Here is a 16,293-nt window from a genome sequence, read left to right on the forward strand (position 1 = left end):
TACATTGTCTATGATTCCAAGAAGGACCAAAATACTCAGTCTGAAGATGAGGAAGTACAAGCTTTTGCATCTAAAGACTGCAAGAAAAACAGAAATTGGGCTCAGGCTATGTCAGAGCTCAAAAAAGATTTTGAAAATCAAGTAAGGGATATAGAAGAAAAATTGGGAAAAGAAATGAGAGAGATGCAGGAAAACATGAAAAAGAAGTCAGCAGCTTAGTCGAGGTGATCCGAAAAATGCTGAAGAAAATAACATGTTAAAAACCAGCAGAGGTCAAATGGATAAAATGGTTTGAAAACTTGAGGAGAAGAATGCTTTAAAAAGCAGAATTGGCCAGATGGAAAAAAGAGATAAGAAAGCTCTCTGAGGAAAACAAATCCTTCACATTTAGAATGGAACTAAAGGAAGCTGCTGACTTTATGAGAAGTCAAGACACAATACTTCAAAGCCAAAAGAATGAAAAATTAGAAGAAAAATGTGAAACATCTCATTGAATAAACAATTGATCTGGAAGACAGATTCAGGAAAACTTAATGGTATACCTGAAAGTCATGATCAGGAAAAGAGCCTTGACATCATTTTTAAAGAATTCCTATAGGAAAATTGCCCAGATATCCTAGAAACAGAAGGCAAAATATAAATTGAGAGAATCCACTGATCTCCCCCAGAAAGAGATCCCAAAAAAACAACCCCCAGGAATATTATAGCCAAGTTTCAGAACTCCCAAGTCAAAGAGAAAATATTACAAGCAGCCAGAAGGACACAATTCAAATATTGTGGAGCTGCAGTCAGGATCACACAGGATTTAGCAGCAACTACAGTAAGGGCTCACAGGGCTTGGAATATAATATTCAGGAAGGCAAAAGAGCTCAGAATGCAACTGAGAATCAACTACCCAGGAAAACTGAATGTCCTCTTCTAGGGAAAAAGATGGACTTTCAATGAACCAGGAAAATTTCAAATGTACCTGTTAAAATGACCAGAGCAGAACAGAAAGTTTGATCTTCAAATACAGGACTCAGGTAAAGTATAGAGAGTGGAGGAGAAGGGTAAAATATGAGGGACTTAATGATGATGAACTGTATGTATTCCTACATAGAAAAATGATACTGATGATACTCATAAGAAACTTCTCATTTAATAGAGCAGGTATAGATGAAGCACAGGAGAGAGCTGAATTTGAATATATAATATACTGTAAAATGGGCTTAATGGCTAAAAGGGAAATGCACTGGGAGTAAGAGAAAGGAGAGGTGGAATAGGCTAAGATATTTCATATAATAAGATTTTTTATTTTATTTCAATGGACTATTGCAATGATATGGAAGAGGGGAAGCCAGGGGGAATGAGGGAACCTTCATTCTCATCAGAGGTGGCTAGGAGAGGAAACAGCATATAAACCAATGGGGTATAGACATCTAGAGTAAGAAGGAGAGAAGGGGAACAAGGGGAAGGAGGGGGATGTGAGTGATGGAGGAGAGGGTGTACTGTGGGGGAGAATGGTCAGATATAACACATTTTCTTTGTTACTTCTTGCAACAGGCTGGGATTGGATGGTCTGTCTGGGACCACAGGGCTGGGTGGTTGCTGGGCCTTAGGAGTGGTATGTGGGCTTGGGGCCAGTGATCAGTCTGCTGCTCCACTCAGCTACCCTACAGCACATTTAAGAAGAGGGACAGAGTGAAAGGAGAGAGACCATAAAATGTACGGTAATGGGGAAGTACGAATGGAGGGAGTTACGATCAGCAATGGCAATGGTAGAAAAATATGGAAGTAGCTTTTGTGATCCACCTGTGATAAAGCTGGTAGTGTTGGAACACAGACTGAGGCACATTTATTATTATTATATTTTTGTTTATTTGTTTTTGTGGGGCAATGGGGTTGGGGTGACTTGCCCAAGGTCACACAGCTGGGTGAGTGTTGGGTGTCTGTGGCTAGATTTGAGCTTGGGTACTCCTGAATCCAGGGCCAGTGCTCTGTCCATTGCACCACCTGGCTGCCCCTATTATTATTTTTTTCAAATTTTTATTTTTATTTTTTTCTCCTTCTTTTACTTTATTGCTCATGAGGGTCTATATTTTGGGGGCATTATGTTTACTCTTAAGAATATTTTAGGGTGGCTAGGTGGCATAGTGGATAAAGCACCAGCCTTGGAGTCAGGAGTACCTGGGTTCAAATCCGGTGTCAGACATTTAATAATTACCTAGCTGTGTAGCCTTGGGCAAGGCACTTAACCCCATTTGCCTTGCAAAAAAAAACAACAACTAAAAAAAGAATATTTTAGTAATATATAAAAAACATCATTTGTACAAAAAATAAAAATAAATATAATCAAAAAGTCACTTAATCCCATTGCCTTAAATAAATAAATTTTTTTTTAAAGAAAAAAATAAATATTGAAAACAATCTTTACAAGTAATTGGAAAAAATAAAATACTATTAAATAAAAAAAATTTCCCTTTACCAATGCAAAAAAAGTTACTTCATGCTCAATTGTATTTCTTTTAACAATTGTATTCAATGATACAGTTTTTAACATTCAGTGCCTACCTACCAAGTAGACATTTATAGAATAACAAAAGCTCAAGAACTAGAAAGAATTTCAGAGAGCTTCCAGTTCAACCTAACTAAAATCTCTTCCGCATCCCCAATAAGAGACCCTGCAGCCTTTACTTGAAGATTTCTAATATGGAGAAACCTACAGTTCCCCAAGGCAACCCATTGCACTTTTAGACAAAACTAAATTAGTTCTCCTGCTTTCTCCAGCTATTTTTCTAATTCTGCCTTTGAAGACCTAAAAACTAGTTGAGAACCACTTAGAGCACGTCTTCATGAAGGAATAGTGGTACTGGCTACTGAGAGGAAGATTCCAAAAGTTTAGAGTTTTCAGGACCAGACAGAATTAAAAAATCTGGGACCCAGTAGTAGTGTAATCGTGGCACTGAACTAAGTAAGAAATAACAAACTCCACCTGCCTTTCTCTTATTTCCTCTTTTTTTGAAGTTTTACTGTTGGATTTGTTTCTTAAAAACAAATATTTATCAAAATTATGCCCATCCCTTATTAGAACCCTCCCACAAAGAAATGCAGTAAAAGAAAACCAATGGATATGGAATTCATGTTTGACAAGATACACAAAATTTTATATTTGATTTCTCTACTGAGAGGAGAGAGATTATTTTACCACCTCTCCTCTGGAACCAATATTGGTCATTGCCTTTAATCTGGGTTTAACTATCCTTTGGTTTTATTTTCATCTACATTATTTGTAATAGTGTTGTCCACTTCTTTGCTTTGAATTAATTTACACAAATTTTCCCCTTTTTTCTTGTCATTGCAAAATGTTCTGTTATGAATATTTTGGAACATTTCTACCTTTAATCTTGTTTGGAACACAGACCCCATAGTAGAAAGACCAAATCAAACACTGTTCAATTTGATACCTTTTTTTCAAATTATTCCAAATTATTCTTCAGAACCACTGGAATAATTATTCATAACTGCAGAAACAAAGTACCTGTTTTCCCATAACCCTTACTTTACTATTGTTATCTTTTATCATCTTTGCCTATTTGATGGATACGAGTTGAAATCTCAGAATTGTTTTCATTTGAAATTCTCTTATTAGGGATATGGAGCATTTTTTCATGTGTTCATGGCTAGTAATTCTTTTGAAAATCAGTTTTTATATAGCTTTTAACCACCTGGCTGTAGAGAAATGACTCAGTCATATACTGGAGGCACTTTCCTGGATATCTTGAAAACTGATTTTTTTTAAATCAAAGATATTAGAGCAAAGAAATCATTTGCCATTTGGTTTCAATTCTTTTTTGTTGTTGTTGTTATCAATGGTGTCAAGTGATTTTCCCAAGGTCACACAGCTAGGTATCTATTAAGTGTCTGAGGTCAAATTTGAACTCAGGTCCTCCAACTCCAGGGTTGGTGATCTAGTTGCATTGATTTTATTAGTACAAGGCCTTGTCATGATGGGTAGTAATGTTGAACTTAGAGCCAGGAAAATCTGAATTCAAATCCTACCTTAGATATTTAATAGTTGCTTGATCTTGGGTAAGTTTTATCATCTGTATAAAGGGGATAATAAAAGTACTAACCCAACCAGATTGTTATAAGGTTCAGATTTACAGAATTTTGCAAATCTTGAAACATCATACAAATGCTAGATATCATTCTATAACCTATGATTTCCACTATCTCTTTCTGGTTATGTCAAAAGGTTAAATCAAAGACCTGAAAGGTACTTCTCTCCATTCTCCTCTGTTTTAATAACATGTCTTTTCATGTCATTTATCTATTTGAAATTATGGCTCCTCCCCCCAAAAAGTCTTTTCAAGACCACTGTATGGTCTTTTTTTCAAATTAACTTCTCTTTATGTATTATTGTATGCTCTAATAGAAGGGCAGGACCTATTTTTCATTTTTGTGTTCATAACCTCAGTATCTTATTTATCTGTTAAGTGATCAAAGCATATAACCAATAGATACCAACAAACTTATTAATTGACACCAAAGCAGTATTTTATGTTTCAACCTTGAGGTTAAAACCAAATATGAAGTAAAGATTTGAAGAAGACACATCTATATTTATGCATCTATATATATATATATATACACACATAAGCATACATATATAATATTAAATATTACAATATATAATATTTTCTATGTATATATATATGTTTATAAAATTATAGTTTAGTCATTTCAGCTGTGTTTGACACTTTTTGATCCCATTTGGGAGTTTCTTGGTAAAGATACTGGAGTGGTTTGCCATGTTCTTCTCCAGCTCATTTTAGAGAAGAAACTAAGGCAAACAGGGTTAAATGATTTGCCCAGGGTCATACAGCTAGTGTCTGAGGTCAGATTTGAACTCAAGAAGAGCAGGCTTCCTGATTCCAGACGTAGTGCTCAATGCACTACATCACCTAGCTATATGCATATGTACATACATACATACTTGTATGTTTCACTAAGTCCTTTTAGCTTATTAAAAATGTCTCCCTCATAATTGTGAAATCGTTTTTGGTATAAAAAACATGAATAAATAAATATTTTTAAATCTTTCAAGGATGCAAATTGAAGCATCTCTAAGGTTTTACCTTACAGCCAGGGAATTATTAGATGATAGAAAATAGGAATTTTTCATATTGGAGGGATTGTGGAAAGACCAGACACTCATTCATTTTAGTGGAATTGGGAATTGATTTAAAGATTCTAGAAAGCAATTAAGAATTATTCTGGGGCGGCTAGGTGGCATAGTGGATAAAGCACTGGCCTTGGAGTCAGGAGTAACTGGGTTCAAATCCGGGCTCAGGCACTTAATAATTACCTAGCTGTGTGGCCTTGGGCAAGCCACTTAACTCCATTGCCTTGCAAAATCCTAAAAAAAAAATTATTCTAAGGAAGTAATTAAAATGTCTATATCTTTTTACTTGCAGATATCATTGTTAAGCATATATAAGCCACACATGTCAAAATTTTTTTAAATCCCATATACACAAAAATATTTATATCAACATATTTTACAGTAGAAAAAAGTAGAAACAAAGCTATGAGGAATATGAAGAATATGGCAAAATAAAGAACATAAAATATAATAAAAATAATACATTTCTAAGCTAAACTAATTTTTAAAAGGTATTATTAATACATGCCTGAATCTCTCAGTTTTGTTACTTCCTTCTCCCTCTTTGATCACATCTCCTTCCCCTTAGGCTCCACAAACTTTCCTTGACTTTTAGAGAAGAACCATTAAAGAAAACCAAAAAAGAGTACCCAAAACATTCTGCATTCTTTCCACCCTATTTAAATGGCAGTCAGAATGTATGTACCCATAAAATCTTTGAAGATATAAAACACAGTCTGGGACCTCTCCACTGCTTCTCCATTAAAAACAAATGTTTGGGATTGGCTGTACTAGGACAACAAGGGAAAGACCCAAGCAATCAGTCTTGCATGAACAGAAATATTATTTGTTCCATTGAAAAAAGTTATTATTAATAAAACTAATCTATTTAGAAAGAGGTATTGTGAGGACTAAGTAGATACCATTTAAGAATCATAGTCAATGAATTCACCTCACCATTTCCTACCTAGGTAACCTCTTGGATCTCTTGATCTCTAGAAACTCTTTTTAAAAATTGATATTAACTCAGAATTCACACCTCAGATCATTTCCCACCCCACTCCAACCTTCTTTTTATGTGTTATCTTCTCCCATTATATTTTAAGCTACTTAAAGGGGTCACTGCCAATTGTCCTGATCTGTAATGACTCTGGAGAATTGAGTGAGGATGCCAACTCTGCATAGCTCTTCCTCATATAAATCCAATTCACTTGCAAGTCAAAACATCACCTTCCAGCAACAACAAACATCTTGAAAGCAAGAATTATCTTTTGCCTTTGAGACATCTATTTTTGGATATGTATATAATGGGAATTTTTTTTTGTTTATCTATGCATATGTTATGAGGATTTTGCTTTTCTTCAGTGTGTGGAATGGAGAGCAGAGAAAAAAATTAATACTTGCTCATTAAAAAAAGTAATTTATTTTTTTAAAAGGATGCTGAGAGAGATAAGCAGAACCAGAAGAACATTGTATACCCTAACAGCACCATAGTAATGATGATCAACCTTAATGTACTTGCTCATACCAATAGGGCAACAATCAGGCACAATTTGAGGGTATCTCTGTATCCTGAGAAAGAATTGTGGAGTTTGAACAAAGACTAAGGACCTTTAATTAAAAAAAATGTTGTCTTATTGTGTAATTCTGCTATATCTCATACTATATGTTTCTTCCTTAAGGATATGATTTCTCTCTTAACACATTCAACTTAGATCAAAGCAAACTATGAGAATGATGTAAAGACTAGCAAACTGCCTTCTGAGGGTGGTGGGGGTGGGGGGAGGGAAGCAAGATTGGGGGAAAAATTGTAAAACTCAAAATAAATAAAACCTTTCTAAAATTAAAAAAAAGGATGTGTGATTTAGCCAGGCAGAATGGAGCATTCTTTTCCACATGACATGGATAGATGAAAATGAAAGCTTCTGAAAATGTTTTCTTTCCTTTAAGAGGAGACAGGGGATAAATAATTTTATATCTCTGAGGAAGATGACTTCTAAATTCTCAAGATTCCATGATCCTCTGAACTCAGTTCTAATATTCATATCTACACATATGAGATTTAGTACCTAAATGCAGCATTTCTTTCCAAGGTTCAGAAATACAAAAAAAGGTCCTGAAATGTGATCTACTAGATCACAAAAAGCAAAAGGGTAACTCATAGATATGAACAGCATTTTCTAGTTGGATCTACAATAGTATGATAGCAATTTAATTAGAAAAAACAGTAGATAGTACATGGAACAGGTGAAATGTATATAAGCAATTACAACAGTCTAATAGTTGCATTCAGCTGGGAAATTTAACTGGGGGGAAAAAGACCAGAAATATTAGCCTAACAGACTATTGTTTCCAAGGTCAGAATTAGAAGAAAAATCAGCATTCTTGCTTGTACTTTCTGGTTTACTTGGAGTTCTTCATGAGAATTCTTTAACTGATGGTCCTAGCTCTGCTGCACTATTCTTCCTGTTAGACCCAGGACCTTGATTATGTCCATTAACTGATAGATTTAACCTAAGTGAGAGCTCTTACACAAAGTAGTGCTTATCCTCTAACCAGGACATTTATATATTAGGGCAGTCTAATCCCTCCATACATTCAACAAGTATTCCTATTCTCTTCTCTTTGAGCATATACATGAAAATAATTTGGAAGGAGTTCAGTGAGGACATCATATATGCCTATCTTTTCCTGATACACAAAGATTTCAATTTCATAGTGTGAGGTCTAATGCTAGTCAACAAGCCTGAGTAGTCAAAATGAAGTCACTGTTCAGTTTTTCAGTCATGACCAGCTCTGTAAACCTATGGACTATACTATGCATGGAGTTTCTTTGGGTGAAGATACTGAAATGGTTTTCCATTTCCTTCTCCAATGGAATAAAACAAAGGTTAAATGATTTGTCCAAGATCACACAGCTAGAAAATGTCTGAGGCTAGATTTGAACTCAGGTCTTCCACATCCCAGGCCCTGTACTCTATAGACTCCACTGCACCTTCTAGCTAAGTAGAGCATTATCTACTTGTGTATAGACTAAGTCAGTTATCCATAAAGAGCAAAACGCTAATTAGAACTCATTTGTCTTTGTTGTCCACTTTGAGTTCCTGACTCCTGATGCTTCTTCATTGAATCCAATACCCACAAGTCACAGAATCACAAAATGTCAAAACTGGTAAGCACCTTAGATAATATTTAGTCTTCCAATCCTTTCCTTCCAAATGTCTATGACTTAAGCCACTTTTCCCACCAGGCACCATGATTACTCTAAAGCAGATCTCTCCCATGAAGCCTTGCAGTTATGTTTATAGACCCCATGGCCTCTGTAAAGGAGATCCCTGAACAAACATTTCTAGGGCCATCTGTTCTTAGACTCTCTGCTAATTTCTGAGACATGGACCTGGCTCAAAGTAGATTTAAAGGGCCAGGACTACTTTTTTTTTTTTACCATGGATTTAGATGTACATTTTGGAACAGAGAAACTTAGGAAGAAAGACTAGATAAAGACCATCCTTTCTTCTACATTATCCTTTGGGGACACTATAGACCCCTCTACATGGTATAAAAAGGTAATAATTGATGGTAAAAGATAGGTCTGTGTAAAGGTCCAAAACATAATATATTTGGTTTTTAAAATATAGCTTTATTACATGCTTCCCCTGTAAATTTTTAAATAAATATTTTCTGTCACTTAGCATTTATTAGAATGAAATCAGGAATAAATTAAAGTTAAGAGTATTTTACCATCACAAATAGTCTCTGCATTGTACTCTGTTAAGTTGTTATTTTGGTAGAGTTCAACTTTTCATGACCCTATTTGGAGTTTTCTCAGAAAAGATATTTTAGTGGTTTGCCATTTCCTTCTCCAAACTCATTTTACAGAAGATGAGGAAACTGAAGCAAACAGGTTTAACTGTGCCACCCAGATTCCCTATACCATTGCTAAATTATCTATGCAAAGGGAAAGTTTTCCAGAGTCCTAGACAAATGATCATAAATTTTCAGTTTAGTCATCTGATTTTATTGTGGAATATATTACTAAAATTTCTAAATAAATGAAATTACAAAAGAATTCTAAGCAGGGGGCAAATCTAACTGTCCCCTCTTCATTTTTTTTGTTACTTCTATGTTCCCTTTCATTTTCATGACATTTCCTCATCATAAGAGAGTTTGATGGGGTATTATCCACATTTTAGAGATGAAGAAATTGAAGCTCAAAAAATGTCTTGAAATCCTGTGATTCCAAGTTTCATTCCCTTTTTAAAAATTTAATCCCTTGCCCAAGGGCACAGAAAAGAATGTGCCCCCAAGAATGGTCACTGCAATAGATACCAAGAAAAGTTTCATGCAAGAGGTAGAAAAATGACAGAGGGGGAAAAAAGAGATTAGTTTCAGACACATTGACCTTGAGAGGTTGATAGGACATCCATGTGGATATGTCCAGGAAACTGCTGAAATCTTAAAATGTAGAAAGAGGAAGGACAATAAAAACCAAGAAGAGACTTCCAAATTTGAACACAAATCTCCTCCAGCAGAACAGTCAGGAAAACAGAAAGACAAGGATCATGAATGGAGGAGGTTGAGAAGAAGATCTGTAAGGAGACAGGGATATATAGTCAAAAAAGTATGATCAGGAGAGGGTTGGAAACAAAATATGCTATAGAGAGGAAGGTACTATTGATAACTGACAGAGGCACAGAGATTAATGATAATTAATGATGATTCTACTCTTCAAGGAAGTGACAAAATGAGGGCAAATAAAAGCGATGGATAAAAACAAAGAATTGACAAGTGGTTATAACTATTTGGATGAGGAGAAATGAGGAAAGATCCAAGATAACTGAAAGGTTAAACATCTGGGTGCCTGGAAGAGTGACGATGCCATTATCAGCTAATGGGGAAGAACTAGTTTTCTGGAAGAAATGATGTTTAGTTTTAGACATCTTGACCTTGAGAGGTTGATAGGGCATCCATGTAAATAACTCCAGAAAATTACTAAAAAATTTCAGGAGAGAGACCAGAGTCAGGGACAGAGAATTGGAGTCATGCACAGAGGTGATGTTTGAAGTAATGGTAGACTGTAAGTAGGGAAATATGTAGTATGTAGTGAGGGGCTCTATCTGATCTGTTTACCTGACTACTTGGGGTTCTTGTACTCAAGGTAGATACATTTGCTAAAATCAAAACAAACACTCGCTATTATGTAACTGCAACTTTCTCCTTATTTATGTTGCCCCTACTAAGAAAACTCCAAATCTGAAATTCTGAAACTTCTGAGATAGAGAGAAAATGTCCTTTGAAGAGGACTTAGGATACAAACTCCAGAATACCAGCACTTCCTTCCTGATGTATAACTCTAATAATCAAGTAGGTAAATTCCTCCTTGCTTATTTGTCTAAACCCCTTTCACTCCTTGTTCACAAGACTCCTATGGAATCAATGATACATAGTCTATATAAATAAGACTTGAAAACATTGTGCTACAAATGGGTCAGCATATATATTCCTTAGAGTTCAGAGAGAACCAGTGGACTAAGAAACCAGTACCAGATGGACATATAATAGAGAAAGAGCCATGGAAAGCCTCAGACAAGGGAGATGGAGATTTGAGGTCAAGGGTTCTAAAGTTAACCTGAAGACAGGCTAGAGAGTTGGAGCTCCTATGACAGAAGATAGGAGAGGAGACAGAAATTTTCTGCTTCAGACTAAAAGAAATGCCAAAAGACTACAAAGGTCAAAGGGGGAAGCAAAGAACTACCTGCACAGAGAAACAACTTATACTCATCTTTTTTTGCTGATACTATGAGTAACAGGAATTGTTTCAGTCCAGAGAAAAGAGGAAAATTCTAATGATGATCCAGCGACGTGTTCTACATTTTTGTTGTTGGGTTAAATAAAAACCTATCTCATACTCAATATCTTTTTAACCTGAATATTTTCTAGGGAATTCAGAATAATATGGGAAGGAAACAAAATGAGCCAGATGCTGAATATTTAGAATTTTCCTGGTGGAGATATGGACCAGAGAGATTTTATGGGTAACATAAGCCAGATATCAACATTTTCAGAGAACTTTAGGTATAGGCATACACCATAGTGACCATGTATCAAAGGTCATATTCAAGTTATACCTGGGTTTTTAAACAAAGCCCAGGGAAAAATTAGATTATATAAACAATTATATAACAAACAGTTACATAAATAATTTAATCACATCTATGAACATGACCTCAAGAGTCAAGTCATCAATTCACCTTTTCTACCCGTAAGCACTTCTGGATTATTTTATGCGTCCTGCAGTTAAACTTATATGGATAGATAGCTAGAGAGATAGATAGATCGACATAAATGTACATAGTAAACATCTTTTTATTCATCAATTTGTTCACTCATTCATAAAACTTTCTTTTAATAAATTTACCTATCTCTGTTTCTTGATGGCAAGTACACAGCATTTAAATGTATAATTTGTATTAATAAAGTTATAATGGCAAAGAGTATACATATAGGGCATGGAGGAGGGAGTAGGTATGGTTGGGGAAAATAGAAAAGAAAAGCAAAGACAGGTGAGAAAAAACAGAAAGACAAGACAACTTGATAACTATGATAATTATCCTAAACATCTTGATTACAGGTTACAAAATAGTTTAAACAATACTTTACCATAAATTATAAACTTTAGCATGTCTAATACAATGAACATTACAGACTTGTATCTAATTGAAACAGATCTGTGTATATAAAAATCCATATGGGAACTCAGGACACGAAAGATTGAGAAAGGAAGGCATGTGGATGTGGCAAAGGTATTGGGGAAGTAAAGAAAAGAAGCTACAAAGGAAGGAAAAGGAAGTGAGGGGAGACTAGGCAAAGAATGAGAAGGGAAATGAAAAGGAGAATGGGATACAGTTGGTGACAGGGAGATACACACACACACACACACACACACACACACACACACACACACATAGAGTTACTCTAAGGATCATCCTGACAGACCAAGGTCATTGCTGTAGCCAGAGATTTGCTCACCTTCTTTTGGAGGAGAGGCCAACAGACAGGTAAAATGAATACAAAGAGGGAAAAGAGAGAGAGAGAGAGAGAGAGAGAGAGAGAGAGAGAGAGAGAGAATATCAAACATTGATATAAACAGAGGAGCATAAAGGGAAAGATATAAGTAAAACAGAATGACCACCAAATATAAATACAGAAGGTCCACTGTGGGGACAATATAATTAAAGAAATCTTGGTCAAGGGGGAGTAGAGAGGGGAAACTAAAGGATAAAGCTAATACAAGAGTTACTGTTGTGAATTAAAAGACAAGACAGAAATGCACCAATCAGAAACAATATGGTTGTAATTAAAAGGTTAATTTTTCACAGACATACCCTTACTCCACCCCCCCAAAAATAACAGGATAGATTTAATATCATCTATTTATATATTTGTTCAATAGTGATTATTCATGTCTCTGTCTTCTCTATATTTTGATAGAGTATAACATTGTCTGTTTTATATAGTTACTACCTAAGGACAGAGATCATGTCTTTCTAATTTGAAAAGCACCTACCACTGTACCATGTACCAGGAAAGCATGTTTTTTGATGATGTTGATGGTGGTCATGGTACAAATCATGACAATCCTAATGGTGATTGTGATGACATTGGTGGTGGTGGTGGTGGTGAGGATGGTAGTGGGGACATAGATGATAAGGATGTGGATGATAATAGTGATGGTGATGCCAAGGCTGAAAATCAGGGCAATAGCATTGTTGAACATAATGATTATGATTATGGTGGTATTTATGGTCATGATGTTGAAGGTAATTATTATCTGAATAAGAAGAGAACTAGTAATTTCATTTATAGAACACTCTGCTAAAGGATGTTCCCTTCCTATGATAAAATTCTTAAAATTTACTGGCAGACCCTCACATTTGATATTACTTAATTAGCATATTACTTCTCTTCTGGAAAGTCTCCTCTAATGTCTGAGACCATATTATTGAAAGGGTTATGAATAATGGGGATCTCTTTGGAAGACAAGTCAAAGAGAATAGCAGCCTGCACTATATTCATTTTAGCATCCAGCTTCCCAGAAAGTAGTTAGTAGTAGGGACAGTACAAATAGGAAGGGGGAGGGACAATTCCAAGTTTTTGCACAGTCCAGGCAGTGGCTCTTATTGTCCCCAGGAGAGAGTCTAGCATAGTGATCCAGGACTCAAGATGTTCATTGCCACTAGCTTCTGGTATACCAGCCAACAGGCATCTGGGAAGAAGATCCAATCCTTATTACCCAATCAGGGCCACATATTCCATATCCCTGGAGCCATGAGTAAGAGTTAATTCCACAAAGCCCACATCCCACTTGGCCTCATTTGACAAACCCCAACCCTCCTTTCTCCAGGCCCCAGGCCCTCTCAGCCTAGAAGGCTGCCACACTTACTTTTTTGGTGGGGACTTTGATCTTCAGGAATTCAGCCTCTCGAGTCAGCACCTGCCATGGGGCGTGTATCCGGACAAAGCTGGACCCCTGGCTCTTGTTCTGTAATGCACAGGGAAACAACAGTGAGAGCATGAACAGGTGCTTAAGATTAAATCTCAGTCTTTCATTTCAGAAGCCTAGAACTAAAACTTGGATATAGTTCAGTATGGGGAAAAAAATGCAATGGTTAGGAGCCAGGAGACCTATCTTCTAGTCCTGACTCTGTGTATAACTAGTTGGGAAACCAAAGACAAGTCAATTCACATTTGTGAATGTTACTTTCCTCAAAAGTAAAATGAAGGCATTGGATCAGATTTCTAAGTTCCTACTAGCACTATCATTCCAATAAAAAAAATATAGAACTAGAAGGGAAACTGAGAAACATTAAAAGAGTGGGTTAAAGTCACAGAGGCAAATAAATATATAAATAAGCCAGAATTTGAACCATCATGAAAGCAAGAAGGGATACCAAAGGTCATCCTGCATAACCTGTACCTGAATAGGAATTCTCTTAACAATATAGTCAGCTTCCACTTAAAAGTTTCTAAAGAATTCACTATCCCCCAAGGCAACTCATTGCATCACTGGAGAAACTAAGGGCAAATAGGGTCAAGTGAAGAGAGTAATTTAGAAGTTCTCCTGCCTTCCTCCAAAATTGACTCAAAATCCATGGAAACCTAGGGTTTCATTTCTGGGTCATAGGTTACATAACAAACCACATTTTCATTCTTTCTCTGTCAAAATTGCATTAATTCAATTGAAATAAAAATGCAAAAAAACCTGATCTGTGATTGCATCTACAGCAGTTACCCTTGCACAAAGTACATTATAACCCCCTTACACTTTAATGGATTAAGTTGCCATGACCAACAAAAGCATCACTGGATGCCGCATCTTCCAGGATAACTCACTTAGGCATCATCAGATAATAAATAAACAATCCATGCCCCAGTTTACTTGCTAACACAGCCTCTGAGAACTTCTATATCATTATGAAGATACAAAGTAAAACTTTTAGAAGTAATGAAATAAATCTGAAGTCAGAACAAGCAAATCTCATTATTCATTATTATTATTAATTCAAAAGCTTCTCCATAAATCATTGCAGCATACAACTGCGAGAAGTCAAAGGGTTAAAAAAAACACCCTCATTAGGGGATAAAACAATACATTGTAACATAGCAAGTCCTGCCATACATAGAAGCACCTCTTTCCTTTGCTCTTACTCTACCTGATAAAAATTCTTTAACAAGCAATTATGAATTTTTAATGAAGCTACTTTGGTATTAGGTCAGTAGGTATATAAACCAATAGGATCCAACAAGCATTTATTAAGTGCCTATTATGTGTAAGACAAGGTGCTATACACTAGAAATAAAAAAGACAATAAATGAAAAAGATCCCCTACCCTCAAAGAGCTTACATTCTTTTTTTTTTTTAACAGAGCCTAGGGGAGGGGGTGAAGAGAGCAGAGTGAAAGGAAAATACAACAAATAAATAATAGCTGAATTACATTTTGGTATTTAAGGCAGATTGAGAAGAATCTTTGTTTTCTTCACTTTGGGGATGTGATGAACCATTCAGAGGTGTAGGTCCGTAATCCATGACAGAAGACTAGCAATGGAAAGTTCTAGTGGATCAGCTGTTGTCAAGTCATAGAAATAGGAATATATTTGAAACTGATAAATGTGTGTGACACAAGTTCATTCATCTAAATTAAAAGACCACCTAGATCCAGTTGCATAGTTTCTAACAAAGATGAGGGACAACAACTTATTGGCAACATATCAGAAGTAGAACATAACCATTATTGTAGAATACCAATTGAATGGGATCTTGTTGACCCATTTCTTCCAACAATGTGCCTCAGGTAGACTACAACAGCCTTTCAGTCTGAGCTTTATATTAAGATTGATGAAGCACAATGGTGAAAACTCACATTAAGCTGTGGCACAATTCTAGTTCATCTGAGGTAAATGAAGCTATATCTTCCAAAACTGCAATGTCTAACAATCTTTGTGTTGTAAATAATTGGCACATAGCTATAATTCTTATACAAGAAGTTTGAAACTGAACAATAACCAAAAAGAAAAAGAAAAGCTTCATGTGATAGTTTGGTTTGTGTAAGCAATAACAAAATAACAAAAAGGAATTGTATTAATGAATTTAAGAGTAGTTCAAGCCAGTTTCAAAAGGAGATGACTATAATTAAGAAATTTTTCCCTTGAAATGATATTATAAAACCAATAAGAGTCTGGACCATGCCTTCCTTGTCACCTCCTAGAGAAAAAATAATTACCTTTGGCAGGTTATGCAGAGTAATTTAGCATGAATTATATTTCTTGCAATCTTTTAAATAGCAAAATCACTTCCAGGACATCAAATGGAACTCTTAGACAATAATTTCAGGTGAATAATTACCAGATTTCCACATGGAATTAGCCAAAAAAACCAGGAGATCAACATCTGGAATAATTCCCTTTAGAAGGCATCTTTCAATAGCAGATAATTCTTGTTGATTGTCCTTTCCACATCCTGTTCAAGGTAAAGAACTACAATCTAAGTTAGTGATATGATGTAGTTGGTCTAAAGGGAGCAAGAGGATCTAATTTAAGAATTTCCAAACTGGGACCTGAAGTTGCATGTGACATTGTATTCAATATCAAAC

At 35.6% G+C, this 16,293-nt stretch overlaps 1 protein-coding gene across 1 annotated transcript in view; it reads right to left on the bottom strand.

Moving 5' to 3' along the window:
* ANO2 (anoctamin 2) overlaps positions 1 to 16,293 on the bottom strand; it is a 546,921-nt gene that overhangs the window by 431,260 nt on the left and 99,368 nt on the right. Inside the window, exon 3 of the mRNA XM_074195316.1 lies at positions 13,587 to 13,685. Within this exon, the coding sequence (XP_074051417.1) occupies positions 13,587 to 13,685 (99 nt within the window). The remainder of the gene's footprint in view (positions 1 to 13,586; positions 13,686 to 16,293) is intronic.

This window comes from Macrotis lagotis, chromosome 7 (genome assembly GCF_037893015.1).
Source record: "Macrotis lagotis isolate mMagLag1 chromosome 7, bilby.v1.9.chrom.fasta, whole genome shotgun sequence".
NCBI lineage: Eukaryota > Metazoa > Chordata > Mammalia > Peramelemorphia > Peramelidae > Macrotis > Macrotis lagotis.